The 20,918-nt window shown below is 37.1% G+C and overlaps 1 protein-coding gene across 11 annotated transcripts in view; it reads left to right on the top strand.

Moving 5' to 3' along the window:
• The window catches only part of MTUS1 (microtubule associated scaffold protein 1), a 118,078-nt gene that overhangs the window by 44,775 nt on the left and 52,385 nt on the right, over positions 1-20,918 (top strand). For 6 of the 11 annotated variants that reach the window (XM_086888757.1, XM_086888756.1, XM_086888759.1 and 3 more), the window contains 4 exons: positions 4,789-4,971; positions 8,804-8,935; positions 10,829-10,918; positions 12,161-12,208. In XM_086888757.1, the coding sequence (XP_086744883.1) occupies positions 4,789-4,971; positions 8,804-8,935; positions 10,829-10,918; positions 12,161-12,208 (453 nt within the window). Of the gene's footprint in view, positions 1-4,788; positions 4,972-5,987; positions 6,520-8,803; positions 8,936-10,828; positions 10,919-12,160; positions 12,209-20,918 lie in introns of those variants that run through there. The other 5 variants (XM_086888763.1, XM_086888762.1, XM_086888764.1 and 2 more) reach the window with 2 other exon arrangements.

Below are 20,918 nucleotides of genomic sequence, written 5' to 3'. Positions count from 1 at the left end.
ACAGGAGATTGCAGCATGACTGTGCAGACATGGTCTCTCATGGCCTGCTCTAATTCAGTCTACAAAAGAAAAAATAGACTAAATCCAGCAGGCATCATTATGGGCAGACAGGAGGTGAGAGAATGGGTGTGAGCTCAAACTTGAGGCCAGGGAAAAGAAGGGCTGTTTCTAGGTGTGCTGGAGAGGTCATCGTGCAAGGGGTTGAAAGGAAGATGAGGAAGGGAGAAGTCTCTGACTGTGGAAGGGTTTAACTGGGAGGAAATCTGTCACATTTCAAAATTGGACAAGATAGGGAGGGACAAAAGAGAAATTTAACATTAGACATACATGAGACACTACTCTTCCTCTCTTTTCCTCTAATTGAAAACACCCCAATCACTTTTCTGACTTTAGGACCATTTGAGGGGAAAAAAAAGGGTTGTTTTGGTTGTGGATCACTGCTTAAAATGCTCTGTAGTAGTGATCATCCATTCTTTAGTTTTAGTCTGTTTAACTGCAAGGGGAAGAGCGTGTAAACACCTACCTGCATGGCTACTGACACCCTAGTTTGTTTTTGGCACTAACTTACTGCTGGTTCCTTACTATCTGTCTAAGGGTTGTAGGGGAATGGGAAGAATGTTGTGGGAGTCTATCAATGGAGAATAGAATCTTGACAGTATATAAACTGTTCTCTGATCAACTGTTATCTGCTAAATGAGTGAATTTCTCTCCTATAAATATTTCAAGACACAGAAATAACTTGACATTCCCTGTTTTTGTCCATGTTTAACATAAACATTTGAGCATTCATAGCAACATTATGTAACTGTCCCGTCTTTTTGGTAATTTTGCTTGTAATTAGAAACTTTAAAAGGGGAAGATAATTAGAAAGATATTACCTTAGAATTATGAAACATATTGTAACCAGCCTTCCTTCCTTGAAGGAACACTGATACATGTATAGCATAAAAGATAGTTAATAATGCTGAATGGCTATCAGGCAAAGTGGGGAGCTTGCAGCCATCAGAAAACTGTTAGTATTGCTACTGCTTTTCACTGTTTAAAATGGCAAACATAAGCACTCTTACGTGTAGGTTAAGATTGGTCTGCTGGAAACAATACCAAAGTCCAGTTTGTTGTTCCATTATTTACTTGCACTTTTCAATAGATGCCAAAAAATAGCATGTTTTCTTGAAGGTTTACTCCCTGTGCTTTATCAAGACCTTGTACTGTTGGCTTACACAGGGCTTTTTTGCCAGCTAAGTTTAGCATTTTTAAAACAGAGCCCTTTGGATTTTTAAACTCATAGGGAAAATCAGAAATGCATAAGGCAAAAATCCAAAATTCCACATTTTCAAGAGGTTATGCATTGAAGGGCCAAACCAACTATTAGTGTTAGCTTTAGGTCTAAACAAAAGCAGCAACAGCAAATAGTATCCTTCAAAAGACTCCTTTTGTACTTTGTGTGCTAAAAGTTTTTGTTTGGAAAAGGCTTCCAACCACTCATTTCCAGGTGTCGTGTAACTCTGTGAATGCCAGTTGCTCGGTGTTCAGCTCTAGATGTAAAATGTGCTGATGTGTTTTGAAATGGTGGACATGAAATTTCAGAATTTCTGAATACGTATTTGGCTTTACAGTCTGCCTCATGTCAACATTCTGTCAATGTGTGGTTTTTAAGGCTCCAGTGCTGTTTAAATGAAGCCTTACCTTTTTCTTGACAATAACCACCTATGATGGATTGATATGAAAGGATGATTATTTGAGTAAGGATATGAAAGCTGACTTCAGAGCTTCTTGAAGAATGAGCTTTGTTCTTTGCTTATTTCCATTCCAATACAAGAGAGATTTTAACATAGTTCAAGTAACATGGTTGTTGCATGGAGACTTTTTTCCTAAAGAATTGCCAACTCATTAGTTCACTGTAGAGGAATGTGGTATTTCTGGTATCCCACTTCAGTGGAACTAGATTAAATAACTGATGAAAGCCTGTTACTTTGATGCTACTGCTTGTTGTCTTTATAATAATGGTTGACTAAATATCCTGCTTTTATGTTCATTTCCAATACTTTTGTTTGTATTCCATATCTTCCTGCTTCTGTCTTCAAAACCCTTACATTTAATTCTGGGTAACTCCTTTCATAGGTAATAGTACTTACAAAAAAACCTTCAAAATCATTAGTTGAATTAATACCTAGAATGGTTGCTTAATGATCTTGTGTCATGACTTAAATTATCTCTCAAGCTGGGCTTTTGAAAAATGTATTTAAGTGCTTGAGTAATTTATTTAATGGAAGCATTAGAGGAAAGCACCAAGCAGCAGAAAAACTAAGAGAAAAGGTCATCTGTTTGACGTGCTTTTGAAACTGGATATCCTAGAGATTTCTGTGCTCACTGGATGGGTTTGAGTTCAGAGCACCACCACACTCCATCCTCTGCAGAGAAGATGGGCTTGCTGCAGATCACATATAGGGAACATGCTGTACTAGACGAGACTGCATCTCACATGCTTACTTTGACTCCTCTTTGGTGAAAAATCACAGTAAAGAAAACAGGATTTTGTTCCTGTATGTTTTGGACTGGATGAACGAGTCCAGCATGATAGCAATCAAACATGCTACCTTCATCTTTAAGTAACCAAATACAGCTGATAAAATGCATTTGTTCCTCTAGCTCCCTTTTGTAGCGTAGAACATTAACTCACTAAGTCAAACAAACCCAACACACAGTGTTTGTACAGTGACACTCTTTTCTGTTTGTTTTTGGGGCAGTTGTTTGGGTTTGTACCTTGTTTAGCTGGGAGACTATTTACAAAAGGAATTCCTGACTTGGTTTGGACAATTCCTTGGTTTGGATTTTTCTGGTATGTTGACCCATTAATGAAACAAGATTTTAGGAAACTTTGTAGAAAGTTTTCTAAAGCTGTCAGGTTTGTTCTATGACATGCAAATGTGATAGAAACTTTTTTTGGTCAAACACATAAAATTATTTTTGTTACGTTGTCTGGAATGCTGTTTCAGAGGTGTTTTTAAAAAGTGTGAATTTGTGCTTTGTGGTATTCTCATAGCAAAACAAAGCTTGTATACTCTTTAGCATGTTCCGTACATTCAATTGTCCCTTTCAGTAACTTTCAAAAATTCTGAAATATGGCTGATGATTTTGCCTCAGAGGTTTAATGCCAGGCTCTACAGTAAAGCTATATAGAGAATCACAGTTCTGTATACTAATGACAGGTAGTAAAAACACACCTGTGAAGAGAGATCTGATGCAAAGCTTGTACCAGAAGTATGTAATATGCTAATGCAGGTTTTATATATAGTAATATATTGTAAGTGAGGTTTCTCTTTGTTTCTGAATTGATCTGAACTGAGGGAAGTAGCTTGGACAGACCTTCCTTTACCAGTCCTGTTCCTGGTTTTGCATACTTCATACAGGATGTTTCGAGACAAGTTATCCAATCCTGTCACACCACCTACTGTTGAAAGACAGACATTGGGTGTACTTTTCGTGTCTAAAATTTAATGCAATATCCTTAATGTCATGATTTCCTGGGTTTGGTGCAAATTGAATGTTTCTTGGTCATTAGTATTTAAGAGTAGAAATCCTGTAGTAAAACTAGTGTTGCTTAAGGTGAAATTACTAGCTAATTTTTGTTAAAGGGTATTCCCTTTAAATAGAAATTTGCTTATTCTAAGTCAAAACTGAGACACTGTAGTTGCTTCTTTTCTGTTAAGGTAAACTGTCAGCCTTGAAAATGGATGTGACATACGAAATTAACATATTTTAGATTTTATTATAATAAATAAAAAAATATTTTCTAGAACAATGTAAGTCTGTCTTCCACATCTGTTTTGTACAAAAATGAAAACGTCTTATCCATATTCAGAAGGCTCTATTAAGATCTTGGTACATCTTGATACATTAAGATCTTAGGGCTGACAGGAGTCAGCTCAGAGCTGGCAAGAGAAGTCCGTGTGTATATAACTTCTCTGGGCCATTGAAATTTTCATCTGGGTGCAGGAAATAAACTTAAAGCTTTTCAGGAAATAAACTAAAAGCTTCATTTGTCTAAACTCAGATTTTATGGAAAGTGTATTTACTTTTTTACTAGTCCAAGAGTGACCTCCTCCTATGCCTACCTCCTGGATAGGGGCTTTTCGTATTTGTACAACTTAGCTGTTGGGTGTTTGTATTCAACATGCTCAAATGAAAACTGGATGTAATACAAAAATGTTTCTGCACCAGCTGACCAGTAAGAACTTGGTTTTGGAAGTCCTAGTGTTAAACTAGTTCTGTAGAACTACTCAGTTTTCAGGATATTATATGTGTAGTAAGCCATTTGATACTCTAATGCTGTCTTATTCCTTGAAAGTTTATTATCTTATAGAGTGCCCTGTCAAAAGGGAGTGGAGTTGTGGATCTGTTTTGGGGAGGAATAAACAGAAGAGTCCTTTTTTAGATTGTCTTTGAAATGGAGGTTAGATTTTTGTGGGATTGCCAGTACAGTGAACCATAATGTGATGTAGAAAAATGCAAAAAAAGGCTTTTTTTATGTGTGCAGCTGTCTGCACTGAAGTTAAATCTATTAAGCTCTTGACTCGTTTCTAGGGCTTTAAGTCCTTGGAACTGTTTTTCTGCATTTGCAGCACTTTTTAGCATGTCAAGAGGAAGTAGATTTAGCCATTTTATATGGCTTTTTACCATGTAAATATTTTTATTTGTAGGCATACGTGTAAAAGAATCAATCATTTAAGCTTCTTTCCTACTTCTTCTGTTCTTATTTCTCCCTCCTCTTCCCCCCCTAATTGACAGGTGTAGGATCTTTGCCAGGAGAGAAGCATGCATCAGTGAAAAATTCTCCATCCTCATGGACTAGTTTTGGTAAATCCCTTGCCAAATCCAAAGTGCCTGTCAAAAGATCAGTGCTTGAAAGAACACCTAGCCTCTCATCAGTCAGCAGTGCTCAGAGTGAGCAAAGTCTTTTCAGCACTAATTGTAAGTATATGTGAGGGTTATGGGTTTTGGCTGATTGAAAGCAAACATCATTTGATTGTTCGTAAAAGTCCTCTTGGAAGTGAGTCCTGTCTCACAAGTACCTCTGTTAATTCTGACTGTACTACTTGTTAGTTCTAGATCTTGCTCTTTTTGTCTCTTTACTTAGAACTTACCTTTTTGTGATGTACTGCCTGAAGGAGCTTTGAGCCTTGGATTTTGGGTTGATGACTGGAGATTTTGGTACAACATCTCTTCCATCCTGAAACATTACATAAACAGCATGTCTTCTTAAGCAAAAGTTTCCTAGTGTTTACATGTAGTGTAATATGTCTGAACAGAATGGTTTACTTGTCATAATATTTGGAACAGTATGTAACAGGATTTTTTGATGCTATATGTTTTCTTGAACAGGTTTATATCTGCTTTCAGAATTCTAGGACAAAATATGTAGATGAAATTACAGGCATGTAAATGAAATTTGCTTTAGAAGATGAATCTTTGCACGGGTAGATTTCTGTAATTTCTGAGGTAGCTGTAAACATTGGTGTGTGACATAACCAAATCAATCTTGATTTAAATTAGTGAGCAAAATACCAGACTTGCCTTTTTTTTAAGTCCTACAGCACTTCTTAGGAGTTCTGAGAGGAAAAAATATGAAGGGAGGTAACATACAGCTGACTCTCAGACATATTAGTATTCCCAGCTATGTATATTCAAATAAGTACATTCAAATAATCTGCCACTATCATATCACCTGTTATATCTTGAAGTCTGGGCAAAGGCCTTTTATTTGTGCCAGATGTCACTTAAATCTGTCTTCAGTGGGCTGAAAAAGAGAACTGTGATTTAACATATGTCTGTGTTATATATGCGCATATGCAAACACACATAACTACATTTTCTCTTATTCTTCTCCCCCAACCCTGTACTGCCTTTATTAAACTGAAACCTAACATATTCCTCAAATGAATAAGAGTATGTGTAATAAAATATGCAAGTGCCTCTTGCTCTGTAATGAGATCGGTTCTGATACTGTGACAGCCATGTTGACTTTTGCTGTTCCGGTTTCAGACTGTATCTGAAATTGCTAAGCAGCTTTGTCCTCTCTTCGTTTTGCTCCCTCATGTAACAAAGGAAGGGGTCATCGCTTCATGACAAAGGAGTGTATTCAGATTAAGTATCCAAACAGATGACTCCTTATTTAGCCTGATTTGCTAGCTGCTGTAATCTGTTTTGTCCACTGCCTTCAAGCTTACAATTTTTTCCACTCCGATTCACGAAGACCAAGCAAGAGCAATATGAGAGGTTGAACATGGCTGCAGTCTCGTAGACTTTAAGCTTGCTTAGATCTTTTTTAAATGACTATACCAGGAGGACTCCGCAGTTGCACAGAAACTAATTTTTCTCCTATTATTTTCTTCAATTCTACACTAACCCCACCGACTGATTCAGGAAGCCACTATGATATTACCTTACTTACATTGCTGGTAGTGGGGTCTTACAGCTTTTGTATTGTTCCTTTGTTAGCCACGTTTACTGGGAAGAGAAGTAGGTTGTATTCCTTTTATTTCTATTCTAAAGCATGTATTTTGTTTTGTGGAGGTTGGTAAATATATGCAATGTTTTGATCTGCTGATTTTCTGTGAAATTATTTTTCTTTAGAGAATTTTTACACTTGATGAGAATTATTTATATGTGATAGTAAGGTTTTGTGAGAATAATGATTTAATATTATATGTAATTAATATGTTAGTGAAGTTTTTATTACTTTGAATCAAATTGTAAAGAACTAAGGAATTTATTTTGTGTTCTAATGCTAAGTACAGTGCTGTTCCTGTTTTTTATTCTTTCATTTAGTCTACTCTGTAATAATGTCAGAAAAAAAAAATTGCAAAGTTGAAGTGTTTTTATTAGGTTGTGGACTACACAAAGATCAGAATGGGAGGCATGTACTGTGTGTGCCATGAAATGTATGACAAACTACTCTGATCCTGTCAAGAACACTAAATCAAAAAGACTCTTGGCTTGTTTGCAGTTTGTCTTCTGTTAGCAGAGAAAAAAAAAAAATGACAAGAAAGCATTTCTCCTGCTTTGTCAGCTCAGCCCTTTGTTATGGGATGTCCTTGGATTGGTAATTCCATGTGGAAACATTGGGGTTTGTTTTTGTTTTTTTTCTAATGAGCACTTGAACTTCATGATTCTTTTCTCTAAAATGACTTCTTATATGAGAAGTTCAGAAATCATGAGGTTTGAATTGTTGTTGTTACTAAAAGCATATTTTGTATGCAGTCAGTTTGAGCATTGAAAACCAGATATTTCTAACAGTAATCTCAGTTTTAGTGCTGAGCTGAAAATATTATCTTTTGAACATACCAAAATATTTGACTCTGAGGTTAAGAAAAAGAATCCAGATTTTAATTGCATTAGAATAATTACATATATAGTAAATAGTGGCTTTTCACAAGTTAAAAAGCTGATCCTAGTAGTTGACCTGCATCTGCATTTTTGTACAGTCAGTCCTTCATTGAAATTCTTCTAATGAGTTGAGTTTTCAGATCTTTACTGGGCTGAGATCACTTCATTCCTATCCATCTTTATTTAGGATTGCAGTAGCTGCTCTGAATTCAATGAATAAACAGCTTTGAATCTGAAAGTGTTCAAACTCTGTAAACCTGTGAGGTTTTGGTGGGGTTGTTTTGTTTTGTTTTGTTTTGCTTCCTGCACACAGCCTGGTTAGCTGACTCCAGAGTTTCTAATAGGACAGAGCAGTGCCCTAACTAGTCCTGCACCAGAAGACTGCTTGCACACCCAAAGTGTTACTTCCATGGTGTGCTGCTTATTTAGAAGAGGAAGTAGCACACTAGTTTGCAGGCAATTGTTAACTGCTTGCAGTGAACTCAGAACAAACATCCTTAATTTAGTGATTTACAAAAAAAGTTATGGACTGCTTCACACCTTGTGCTTTACTAAAACAAATTTGTTTTAATTATCTAATGTTGATCAGGGTCAGATTCCCACAGAATAACAGTGTTACTGATGTGTTATGCAAATTGCCTCTTGTGTATAGATTTTTTTTGGGAAATATTTAGCTTTTGTGTATTTAGAAAGGCTCCAACTTCCTTTTTTTAAAAAAAGATGATGGCTTCAGTTGCATGTGTTTCTTAAAGGGAAATCCTCTTTCTGTGGCAGAAAATATTTAGTGGCTAAAAAGCAGCTTTTTGAAGTAGTTAACTTACATGGTTTATGCTAGTCTATTTAAAGACAATAAAATAATCTAAAGACTGTAGGTTCCATCTTTTGATGAGCAATATTAGACATATAATTCACATTGCCTTTAAAAAAAACCCAGTCCTATTAAAATACTAATCTGAGGCAAACCTGGTAATATATGACAAAAGCCTCACCCCCTCCTTTTTATTTATTTTTTTTTTTCATCCAAATGACTGGAGAGAAAAGCAGCACTGTGACAAACAATTCTACAGCAACATAATTTTTTCTTGTCTCTAGTAAATGCCATGTGAATTCTTACTCTTTAATGTGTTAGTATACATCACTTTTTAGTGCCCAAACTAAAGTCTACTCCATCTGTACTTGAATATATTTAGAATATATATTCATATATTGAATATATTCATATATTTTCTGGATAATTGAAACAATAATTTCCCAAAATTACAGTTTTTTATTTTTCAAGGAAAAATTTCCATTGTGGTCATAAACTCAAACCTCTTTCAAGGTCCTTTAGTCTCTGGTAAAACTGACTTGTCTTATGATTTAATTTTCTCTAAACTATATATGCCTAGAGCAAATTCTTTGTGATTCTGTTTTGCAGCTGCAAGTGCCACAGTCATCAGGAATGGAGAATGGCCTTCAAAACCAGCCTGCCAGAATGGCGCTTCGGGGTCTGTCCCTTTGAAAGCATTACCAAGACCTAGGTTGCACTCATTGAGGTCAACTCCCAAAGGTACATGAGTTTGTTTGTAGACAGAGGTACAATCACATTAGTGGTGCTTCAAGTGTTGTAGGACTTCATAGGAAGGCTAAAATATTCTTTGTATTGCTGTAATTGATAAAGGTACTTCAGGGAAATGAAGAGATCTGAACTGTGGTTCAGCTCAGGTTTACATGGTACAGGGACTAAATGCACCTTACAACTGACAGGTGTCATCACATGGGGCTTGTGTTGTTTTAAAAAGTGTTCTTTTCTTTCAGAACATTCAGGGCCCAGATTAACTTCTAGTAATCTGGAGAATAGGCATACTCTGAATTTATCCTGAGTATATCGTTGTTCTTGTCTTTATGTCTTCATGTTATCTTCACCCCATTCAGGACTGAAAGGGCCTTGGTGGATGAGGATATATTTTTGAATAAGATATAGTTAGAATGTATCTTCTTCTGTAGATCAATGACATTGTCCTATCTTTTGAAGGGAAGAGTCACAGAAACTTAGCTTTTCATGTTGCTTTTTCTTGATATTCTCCTTACAGGCTGAATTAGAAGCTTTAATGGAGACAAGACAATTAATTGAGTTTTTTCATCTTGTTCTAGAAGAAATGCTAAATGTACTTCCTGACTTCGTATTAAACATTGGTCAGGTTCTATTTCGGTTTGAGCTGGGAACTCTTGATTGGCCAACTGTGTGTCTTCCACTCAAGCCACAAACACCAGTTGACAAGTCATTCTCTGACCAAAATTAAAGACATAATGGAAGCAGATAAATAAGCTTGCTGTGTCTCTTTCCTAAATCCTAGCTGTAATCAGCTTGCTTCTGAACATCTTTGTGGTGAACTGGTTATTGTAATTGGATAAACCTAATTAAATGCTGTACTCCTGCATTAGACTTAAATTTTAAGCTGGTATCTGACATAATTGAGAATAAAAGATGCCTGACAAATGTCTCGCTGTAATGACACACTTTAAAGAAGTAAACAGTGAAAAGAAACAGAATTTGCCACAAATTACTAGTCACTTTGAAACAAACATGAGTCATATGGCTTTCTGACAAGCTGGTGCTTTCTGTTGGGGTCCAGCACATGCAGCACAGCTATGCATACCTTGTCATCTTCAGTGACCCTGCAGTGGGCCTTCAGCACCTGCAGGAGCAGTGTGGCCAAAGGAAACTGGTGTGCCCCTTCAGATCAGTGTTAACCTGGACTATGGTGTTGTGTTTTGGGTCCTTCCTAGACCAACAGGGTTGTTTTGAAACTGGAAAGATCCAGTGGAGACTTAGGAAGATGGTTGTGGTCTGTGTCCAGTGAGAAGAGGTTGAGGGAGTTTAGCCTGTGCAGTCAATAACTTGAAAAGGACAGCTGTAAAGGTTGTGGTGCCAAACTCTTCTCAGTAGCACCAGATGTTGTAGCAATTAGAGATGCTTGCAAAATGTAGAGTGGGAGGTGCATCCTGGTGCCACAGAACCACCTTTCCTGGAGGTTTGCAAGGCTCATCAGACAAAAGCATGGTCAGCTGATCTCATCTTGATGGTGACCCTGCTCTGAGTGGGAGTGTGGATATCTGGTGTTTGGAGGTCTCTTTCAACCATTGTTTCCTTAGCTCCATTGTATTTGCTGCTGTTTTGAGACTTAAGTAACTTGATCTTAGTGCTAAAATGAAATCTTTACTAATGTTTTCTTCTGCTTAGAAGGCTTTTAAAACTATCTTTTTATTTCTTCCAAGGTGAGTTCTGGCAAAGTAGAGCCAAGTTTAAATACAGCTTAAATGTTCTAGGTTTCTTTTTGTGTTTGAATAGATTTGTGGATCTTGTACTTAACTGTAAAAATTTTACATGTAAAAATGTAAGATATGTCTTTAATTGCTAACATAGTTCTACTTTGAAGTTAATCTAAGCTTTTACTTTTAGGAGCCAAGACCAGGTCTGCTTCACTGACCCAGTGCACACCAAAATCATCTGGGCCTCTACACTTGGCAAGGAAAGTCAGTGAGACTAGAGGTAATCAGCTGTTGGCTAGTCAATTTTTCACTTTTTCTTGGATCCCTCTGTCTTGAGAAGGAGCAGCTATGCTTTATGATTTCAGAATAATTGAGATACTTGGCTCATTCTCTTTGCAGTTCACCATATTGGACACTGGCTCTGCAGAGTTCTGTTCCTTACCTATTTGCTTTAGGAACATTCATTATCTACTATCTGCTTGAAACTTGCATGGCATGAGGACTAAAAATACAGAATAATTAATATGTCTGTTAAATGATTTTTTGTAACCTGCTTGTGATGCTTAGATTGTATGCTTGCAAAACACAGTGTAGACTAGATTTTGCCAAGTTTGTGTTTAATTTGAGCAAGGTTCTTGTAAGAGCATGCTGATCAGTTCTGATTGTTGAGGATATTTACTTTATGTTTCTGTATCAGATGTTTGTTTTATCTTTAAATTAAAATTAGGCCTTTCTGCCAGAGTGACTCAAAAGGACAGATATAAACTTTTGGATGAGCTCTGTAAGACCCAATTCTCACTTTGGGAGCAAAGCTGTATTTGCAAGGCTGAGGCAGGCAACAAGTACAGTGGTGATATAAAGCAGCTTGTTTCCTGATGAAACCTGTGCCATAGGATCTGCACTATTCCTAAAGCCTGCAGAAAGGTGTTGTCAGAAGACCTTTTAAGAACTTCTTCACATGACTTTTGCGCTTACACCCAGCAGTCTAACAGATTGCTTTCGTTCAATATCCTTCAAAATAATAAAGTTTTTAGGTCAATTTTCACATAACTTTTAAGTAATACAGTAAGGGTGGGTTAACTTTCTCAGTGCTTTCATTTGTATCTAACTTGATTGATAGCACATTTGAGAATGTTGTTAATTTATTGCTCCTCTATGCAAATAAATTAACTGTAACATATGGAAGGAAAAAAATTGCTATAATGTTGGTATAGATGATAGCTTTTCAATGTCTGTGGTCCTTTTTGAATGACTAAAGTGAAGCAGTGTCACCTGGCTTAAATGAAATATAATAATTGTAATGGGATAATCGTGATTGGGAATGCATCTTGCATTTTCCAAACAGATTCTTATGATGCTAAATCCTGCTGTAGTTCACGTCATCAGCCGTCACAAGAAAGAAACAGAAATTGCAAAGTTGAGGTGCTTATGTGGAAAGAATCTTGAATCTTAAAAAAAGACAGCACTAGTGCCCCTTACTGGCTTGAAGTATAATTTCTGTTTGTTTGTTTCCTTTCTGAAGGTACTCCTGGAAGAAATGTACACCAAAGCTTATCCTGTTTGGGTCCTGGTGAGTTTTCTTTATATTTTCTGTGGAGCAACTCTCATTAAGTTTATACATGATATTAGTATATTGGTCCTTTCCTGGGAAGAACAGATGCACAATGGATAATTCTGTAGACTATCACTGACTCTAGTTTCAAGGAATATGGAAAAAACCTATTTTCCTGGGTTCTGTCTACTTCGTGTCTTCTGGCTATGAAGGCTGTTCTATTCCTCTGTTTCCAGTGAAACCTAAGGAGGTGCTCGAACTATACACACACAAAAAAAAAAAAAAAAGTATGGAAATGAAACTTGAGTGTAATTTTTACTTTTTAGCCAAAGTAAGTAATGAATAAAATAATGTGTTGCAGCTTAAAAAAAAACCAAAAAACCAACCAAATAGAAGAATCCCACATTGCCTTCCTTTCCTGGAACAGTCACTGTAGATAACCTGTTGGTGTGAGCTGTCTTTGTGTACCATTGTAGACTACATTTGTATAAGAAGTTGAAATTATCGGAGCATGTTGATGTATGTGTCTGCTCGTATGGCAGAGGAGGAAATCACAGCTGATTAAGTGGCAGATGGTGTTTCAAAATCTGGCAGAGTTTTAAGGACTTCATATTGGGTTTGTTTTTGGTGCTTGTGCCAGTCAGGACACCTGGTGCTAATTTCTATCTGCCAAGAGACTGAGAAGTCTTCAGATGATGCTTGTACTTGCAGCAGTTTCCAGGTCTTTTCAAGAGAGTTGGCAGTCTAAATTAGTTTCCCAAGAATCAGTGTGTTTTTGTTGAATTAAAAGCTACTTGCAATTAATTACTCATTGAAAAGCCCTTTTTGAAAGATACTGAAGATCACCGGAAGGCCCTGTGTCCCCTGAGTGAATAGCAGATGTCTTTCTGAAAGAGGTGCTGTAGCCAAGCAGATGTTCTTAATCTGAATCTGAAATTACTGGGCAAATCAGTTCTGACCTGTAACTCTGGTACTGTGGCAGTATGTTTTAAAATTTCCTGGAGTCATAACATACATTTAATGCTTTTGTCTTTTGCTCTATTGGGTGTCAAATGTCTACATATTAATTTAATTGTGGCATGGTACTTCGATATCTTCTGTTAAGAGCCAGGGCTTCTGTCAGACTTTTCCCAAAGTGAGTGTTCTGTTGGTTGTTTTTATTGATACTTGGCTGGACTAGTGTTAGTTTAGGTAAAGCCTGACGCTGAGTTTCAAGAGCTCAAACCTAGGCTATCGCACAGGCATGTAGGGGATGATTCAGCTAGCAACATAATGTCTTGATCAGCTCAATTGATACAATAAAATAAGCAATAAAATCCATTTCTGGACTAGAAGCTAGAAAAGTAAATTTCTCTAAGGCTTGCTTACAGTAGTCTCAAAATACAACTTTATTTCTCCTTAAATTTAGTGTGCACATTCTCTCTACTTTACAGAAAAGTAGTATTCCCTCCCCTTTTTACTGGTTTAGTAGAATTTTGCTCATCTTTTCTGACCTAATAAAGCATGTAGCTGCATAACTTTGAAGTGTTGGATTTGATGCCTTAAAAATATTGCCATAAACTCCAAATTGGCTGTAATATTTAGCAGCATTTTAGTAAATGCTCTTTACTCATACTTGTACCAGTAAAATGGCTGTATTTCAGTGTTTATCTTAACAAATCTGAACTGCTTACTGTACTGACTCAGTTTCCAAAACTGGAGTTGTTAGACATTCAACTTAATACATTTTTAATTTGTACAGAGAATTAGTATAATTTTCCATTTATGAATGCAGAGCTCCCTGGTGGAGTATTTTGCATTTTTAAGAAGTTTTTTTTCCATTCTTACAGTTGCAAATAGTTCTTAAAGAGTAAAAATACTGTGTGACTGCTTGGATATTCTGCAGTACAATGTCTCACATTTTGAGAAAAGACAAATAATCTTTTTTGAAATGAACTGAAATAATGCCAGCCAGTACCATGTAGAATGAGGCCCACTATCTTCTTTTTTTTCTTTTGGCTTTGATATTATAGTGAAGCTTTGTTCTAATGACTGCAGCCAGTATAAAGCTTTTGTGCTTTTATTTCAGTGCCATAGTTAAGTCTACAGTTTTTAGCCTTACCAAGTCAGAAGTTCCAACCTCATTTCTATTTCCCGTGCCCAGTACTAATTTGCTACAGCAGGACTCTGATAATTGATTATAATATTAAGGTATTTACTTAGTGTCTAGCTCATTTGTTCATGCTGCCTTTCACATTTCTTCAAGGATGAAAAAACAGCAGACTCTTCTAGATATGCTGTCTGTTCCCTTAATGTTGGTGCTGTTTCTCCATTTTCCATTCATTTACAGAAATGATGCACAGCCAGAATTGCTTGACAAAGAAAGCCACAACATACTGTTAGAGTGCCTGTAAAACTGGACAGGCTTGCCTGTTTGAAGCTGTTTATTTCTTATTTGTGTTAAAACATGCACAAGGCTTCTTCTTCTGAATTCTGTATTTTTCATGGGTTCAGTGCATCAAATAAATGCTACAAGTTCTGTGGTATATTTCTTCAGCACTGACTTTAAAGCTAAGGCGGAATTAACTTATTGGGAATAATATGTTTTATTATATTTCTTAACTTGCTAGCATCAAGCAAGGATGTTCATGTGCACTTAATGTAATGTCTTAATGTAATTATGAATAAAAATGTTGCCTCTTATGAGATGGAATTTTGAACTAGATGCAAAACTGCCTCTAAAAATGCATGAAGTTAGTGCTGTTTCCTTTTTCTTCAGCCCTCCCTGTAGAAAAGGCTGTGTCTATTCCCGCTGTAGTATATTACAGTGCAGTGTGTATTCACATCTCAGGTCTGTGTTACTGACCAAACATTAAGTTACAACACAGTAATCTCTGAACCTACGTAAGCTAAGCAAAAGCAAATATCCTGTTTGGCAGTTCCAGAGGTAAAGCAATCATTTTGGGAATAAAGCATGTGAATATTTGGCTTATCCTGTTTTTCCATGACCCTGAAAAGGATCTGTGGTGTATTATGGATAAGAAGCTACACTTACATGTGCATCATGGGACTATTGTCAGGACAACAGCAATGACAACTGATGGATACCCCTGTGAAGCGTTATTAAATATGATACAGTGTGATTTATGTTGTATCTTTAAGCACTGTGATGGAGGAGGCAGCATAGAATAGCTTACTAAAGGCTGTAAAAGTTATGAAAACCAAAGAAGCTTTATCGAAAAATAGTACAGGTTCCATTACAGTATTCTTTTTTCTTACTCTCATAAAGAAAGGATGTTTGTTTTAGTTCAACCATTTATGAGAAATTACAACACTGGAAGAGGAAAGAAATTCAGTTAGGGGGCTTATTGCAAAAGTGAGTAATAGTGCTGATCAAGTTCAAATGGAAAAATAGGGTATAAATGTAACAGTCCATGTAGTGTTCCTTGGAACAAGTTGTTAAAGATGGGATCTGGCTCTTCACTCAAACCTTTATACTGGGGTAATATGCTTCTGCTAACAAAATACTCTGGTTCAGACAAAAGTTGGAGGCATACTTTAAGGATCAGTTGACATCCCTTCCTTTCATGCTCTTAGTCATCCGTGTTGAAACTTGAGAGGAAACAGTTCTTATGTTGTAGATTCGTTGATAGAATAGGTTACTCTTGAAATACATGTACTTTCCATGTCTGAAGAAAAAGGATTAATGTTTATCACACTCTGATTGTGCTTTGACAACAGCAAAATAGACTTAATGTTTTAAAATTATATGTTATACTGTGTCAAAATTTGTATTTTATTTAAAAATTGGAAGACTATTCTGAGATGTGACACACATTGTTATTAAAGCCAAATATTTAGGGCATGAGTTGACTGTCTTTGGTATTCAGCAATGTATGCAAACTACCCCAACTGATGAGGGATATCTGCTCAAGTAACTCATTAGGGCTCTGTTTCTCCTTTTGCATCTGATTAGAGGATCTTTTGGGGTTTGTTTGCTTTTAAGAGTTTTTGCAAGTGTAGAAGAAACTGTGCAGGCAGTGGTGTTGCTTGGAGACTTGAAAAGGATATACACTATTATATATATATATTATATATTATATATATATATTATATATACTATTATATACACTATATTTATAATAAATGCACTGGGAATTTCAATACAGATGTGTTGAATAGACTGGATTCTCAGTTTCTGGTGTTACAAGCTTGAGCATTTGTAAATAAGTTGGGTTCATCAGTTTTTCTATTTCTGTCCCTATTTCTACAAGTGTGCTGGTTTTGCAGAAAAGCCAGGAAATCCTGGAGAAGAACTTGGAACATTGTTACATGCTCTGGGGTGACACGGATTAGTACAACATTAGATTCTTGTACTCATTTAATGTAGATACTGTTTTACACATTTGGAAATTCTGGGCATTGAACAATGTAAATTCATATTTTGCCTTTATCCCTTGAAAAGCAATAGACATCAGGCTCAAACCTCTTTTTGCAGATATTTTACTGTGGCTGGACTGTTTTGTTGCCTTTCTAGCAGCACTAAAAAGCTGGCTATAGTCTTTTTTTAGATGTTTTTTGATTCATGTGAACTATGGGGACTATTTGAATGACTCGATTGTCTCATGATCTAACCTTAGAATACCTTCAGGCTAATGCTCTTATAAACAGACAGCAAAGCTACTAAGTGGAGTAGCTACTGCATGTGAACTAGCTGTGAAAGCTGGCACTTGTTTTGCCATTTCTATATAAATAAATGCATATAATCTAAATGTATGAATTGGAGTTTCTTAATAAATGTATTCATTGGGGACACATAATGATATTTATTTTGAAGAGTTAAGGGAATGTCTATAAACCTGAAATAATCTTTGAAATGCAATGGCTGTTGCCTTCTTGGCCAAATTTTTCCACTGTTACTAAATAAAGTATAGTACAACAACTGGATCTAAGGATTTAATTTCTTGTGTGAGAACTAGAATGCTCCAGAAGTCTTCAAAGTGAAATGGCTGGTGCTGATATTCAGAGAATACTCTAAACTCTGAAGTCATCTGTTTTGAGTGGGTTTTTTTTTTGGTTTGATTGTTTTTATTTAAACAAATGGTGTTTTCCTGATGTAGTATGTTTATTAGAATAGGCAGTAGGATGCAGAAAAACAGAGGTACATGGCAACACAGTCTTAATGTTTCTGAAAAACATTGGTCCCTTCAGCTAAGTCTACCAGTGTATTTGCATTCATGTTGCTTGTGTTCTTTTCAAACTTAATCTTCTGAAAGTTAGCAATTTGGGAAGGTTGTCTGTTGTTTTGTGCTAACAATCAGCACTGTTCCCTGTGCCTTCAACAGATATTTTTACAGAAAACCAAGGAATTCCAAAACCTCAAGACTTGCCTTGGAGTAACATGTGAACCATCTAATTCAAGTGGTAGTGGTATTCTGTGGGCAATTTCTCCAATTGATGGACTGAAAATGTTGGGATTATATTTAAAATGCCAGCAATGAGGACTTGGTAAGGGTTTTATCAGTTTTGTTATCGTGACAGACGATACCATCATTCATTAAGGCCTTTTGTAGCCTAACCAAAGTCATTTTCACACTACAAGGTCTGATTGTTCTGGTAATGCTTTTTACTAAGGATCTGATTTCTGGATTACAAGTTAGATATTTCAGAGTTCTTTGTTGTTATTTAGTTCCAAATTTCTATGAGCACCTTGCTTTCCAGCTCCACACATCCATACTCCGAACAAGTGGTGATGCAGAAGTACATGGGCTTTCTACAGCAGGAATGTTTGTAGTTTATTTCAGTGGTATTTATTCTGTTGTGGGGAGGAATGTGTGTGGTTCTCTTCCCTGGTATTTATTTTGATGTTTCACAATAACAAGCCACACAGGAGGAGAACACAGAGCTTCGGTTTTCTCACACTTGTCTATTAGATAAGCCAGACACTGTGTGAGTAGAGAGGACAGCTGAAAGGAATATCTATAGATTGCATCAGCTCAATCCAAGTTATAGAGAAAGTTCCCATATTGGGAGTTGGGAAACTCATGGTCTTGTGTCAAAGATGGTTAAATAACTTGTGCATCTGCCTTTGTTTTGCATGTGTGGAGTACTGGAGAGCGTACAAAGCCCACACAGGTAGGCAGAACACAGAGTTATCTTGAATGTGCTTTGGGCTCTCCAGATAAACCAGTAGTATTTCTTAGGGCATACACTTGCCTTAACTAACCTTATTTGCAATATTGCTCTTTATTAGAGGCACTCTGGGATTTGTTGTGAGCCATGGATGAAATACATGTGCACAGTGAATATAAATCAGTATCACATTGTGTAAATAAATAATAGATCTGTAGGCTACGGATCTAGTTTAAGCATTTATTTTTCTTTTGTTGCCTGAGGTTTGAGCTCACAAGAACTGAAGCATATATACCTACCCTGTTTCTGAAACACAGCAGAGGTAGTTGCAAGTTTTTTGCACATCTGGCCCAGATCATTGAAGCTTCAAACTTTAGGGCATGTTACCCTAATGTTGGTGATATTGTACAGTGTTGTAGAGTAGTAGCTCTGTAGGATTTTGACTGAGGACGTCTAAGCAAAATGCTGTTTTGAAACGGACATCCTGCAAATGCACTTCCCTTAAATCAGAAGTTAAAAATGAAACGATTCTTGCAGTGTTTTGTGGTTGTTCGCAATTCTAAAAGAGTGTAGATAATGTAAATATTACTGTTGCAGGAGGGAAACACAGATCAGCCTGATTCCTGAATCAGTTTGCCTGGGAATCCACTGCAGCATCACCTCCAGTGCTTGCTTTGACAGGCTGCTGAATTTATAATGATTAAAAGCTTCTGTGTACAGAAAGAAGTATAAATAATTTAGGATTTTAGTTCCTGCTCTGAGGAAGGAAGATGTTTTCTTTCTTCTTCAGGAGAGGATTTGAGCTTAAAATTAGTCTTGAAGCTGCAGTTTGCATTCATTGTGGCAGCAGATATTGTTGCCTACAGGATGATTAGCTTTTCAAACTGGAACGCTGGCTAGAGCAAGGTGATCACAGGAAAGTGGAGTTGGAGCAGTCATTTTCCAGAAATAAAAATGAGGACACAGATGACCCCTGGCTCTTAGTAGGTTCCTGCTTCTTGCATCTCTGTTTGCATAAGCAATCACCCTTCAGTTCTTCCTGAAGTAAAGTATGCCAGTAAAATCCATCTGCTCTGCACTGCTCTTGCTGTCTTGTGACATGGAGCCAAGTGTCCTTTACATGGGCTTCTTGGATCTAAATATCTAGCTCCTGATTTAGACTTTGATACAGTGAGACACTTAACTGTGTTCCGATGGCATTCTTAGTCATTGCTGGATGAGGAGAGAGGGGAGGGGACAGCAGAAACACAGACACTGTGGATTTGGCCTTGTGAGGTTGAATTGAGAGCCTACAGATGCCAGTACACTTTAGCAACATGACAAAAGAGGAGCAATGTTCCCAGGGAGTGGCAGATACACTAAATCTGCTGGGGTTAAAACAGGTCTGGCCCCTCCATCAGTCCAATGGTGTCATCAGGTACTGGTGCATTTAGCAACCCAGACTGAATTATGTGGTCGTAACAGGATAGAGCCCCTTTGTCCATCTTGTTCACAAGTTCTGCCCTTGGAGTCATAGGGAAGCTAGGAGTAAGATGCTAGTAAATAAAATCTGTCTTGTCCTTTGTATATTGCTTCCTATTTTATTCTGCTCTTTTCTGGTGCTGTTTTCTGTCACCCTTCTCTAATGTCAAGAAGGAAAAAGACCTGTCTGTGATCTTTATGTTATGCATGAAATGTAGACAGTGCATGCTCCTGGCATGCTCTTTAAGATGCCATGGATCACACCCTGGCTTTGTAGTCTGCCAGCGCGAGGCCCTAGATGACTATCGTGGGAGTACAGACAAGAGTGGAAGGTGCTGTTTTCCTGAGCCAGGGAAACCATGCTAGCACATGCATGGCCACCACTGTGGTGTGACACTGAGCTCTGGAAAGATTATACTGGAGGAATCTCTCTGCAAGTTAAGTCTCGCCTGGGAGCTGTTCAGACTGGCATGGGCAGTCCTCTCTCTGGCTGCTGTCTGAGCTCTCTGAGCATTGGGTACTGGATGACACGAGATGAGGCATGCATCCATTGCTTTTTATTAGTGCTTGACAGGTCCACTTCTGAATAATGCAGACTTGTTTCATCTTTCTGGGGTTTAATGGAATTAAAGCTCTAGAGGCTAGGAAGGCATTTTTGTCAGCCTAGAAAGTTTTTTACAAATAATATGATGTATCTGTTTCTTCATGGCCTGTTTTCACCCAAACAGCAGGAAAGCAGAGGCAGTAAAAGTATTATTTGTGTATCTTTGTAAGAGGAGTTTTGGTCTTTCCTACAAGGACTTTTCACATCCATACAGAGCTTTTGTCTGCCCAAATCTTGTATGGTGATTCATTCCTTCCAGTTTCCAAACTGGTTCATTACATCATGTTTGCCCTGTAGAGATTCTTTGTTTTAGCTCCTATTCCTAGGAGGTTTCAGCAGGGTGTTCCATCTTCTCTGGTTTTATATCTAACAAGGAGCTCTTTACCTTTCTTTTAAGCACTACTGCAAGGATGGGGAGAAGTGGTGGGTTCTGTTTTGGATGTGTTTTGTTGGTTTGTAGTGGTTTGGGGTTTTTTTTTAGCCTGACTGGACTATTTCCACATTTTTGAGAGCATCAGATTAGGAAGGTGAGAGAATATTTACTATGTAGGG

Source organism: Cyanistes caeruleus, chromosome 5 (genome assembly GCF_971803275.1).
Source record: "Cyanistes caeruleus chromosome 5, bCyaCae1.hap1.1, whole genome shotgun sequence".
In the NCBI taxonomy this organism is placed as follows: domain Eukaryota; kingdom Metazoa; phylum Chordata; class Aves; order Passeriformes; family Paridae; genus Cyanistes; species Cyanistes caeruleus.
The sequence above is the reverse complement of the archived record's forward strand: the minus strand, read 5'-3'. Positions and strand labels throughout refer to the sequence as shown.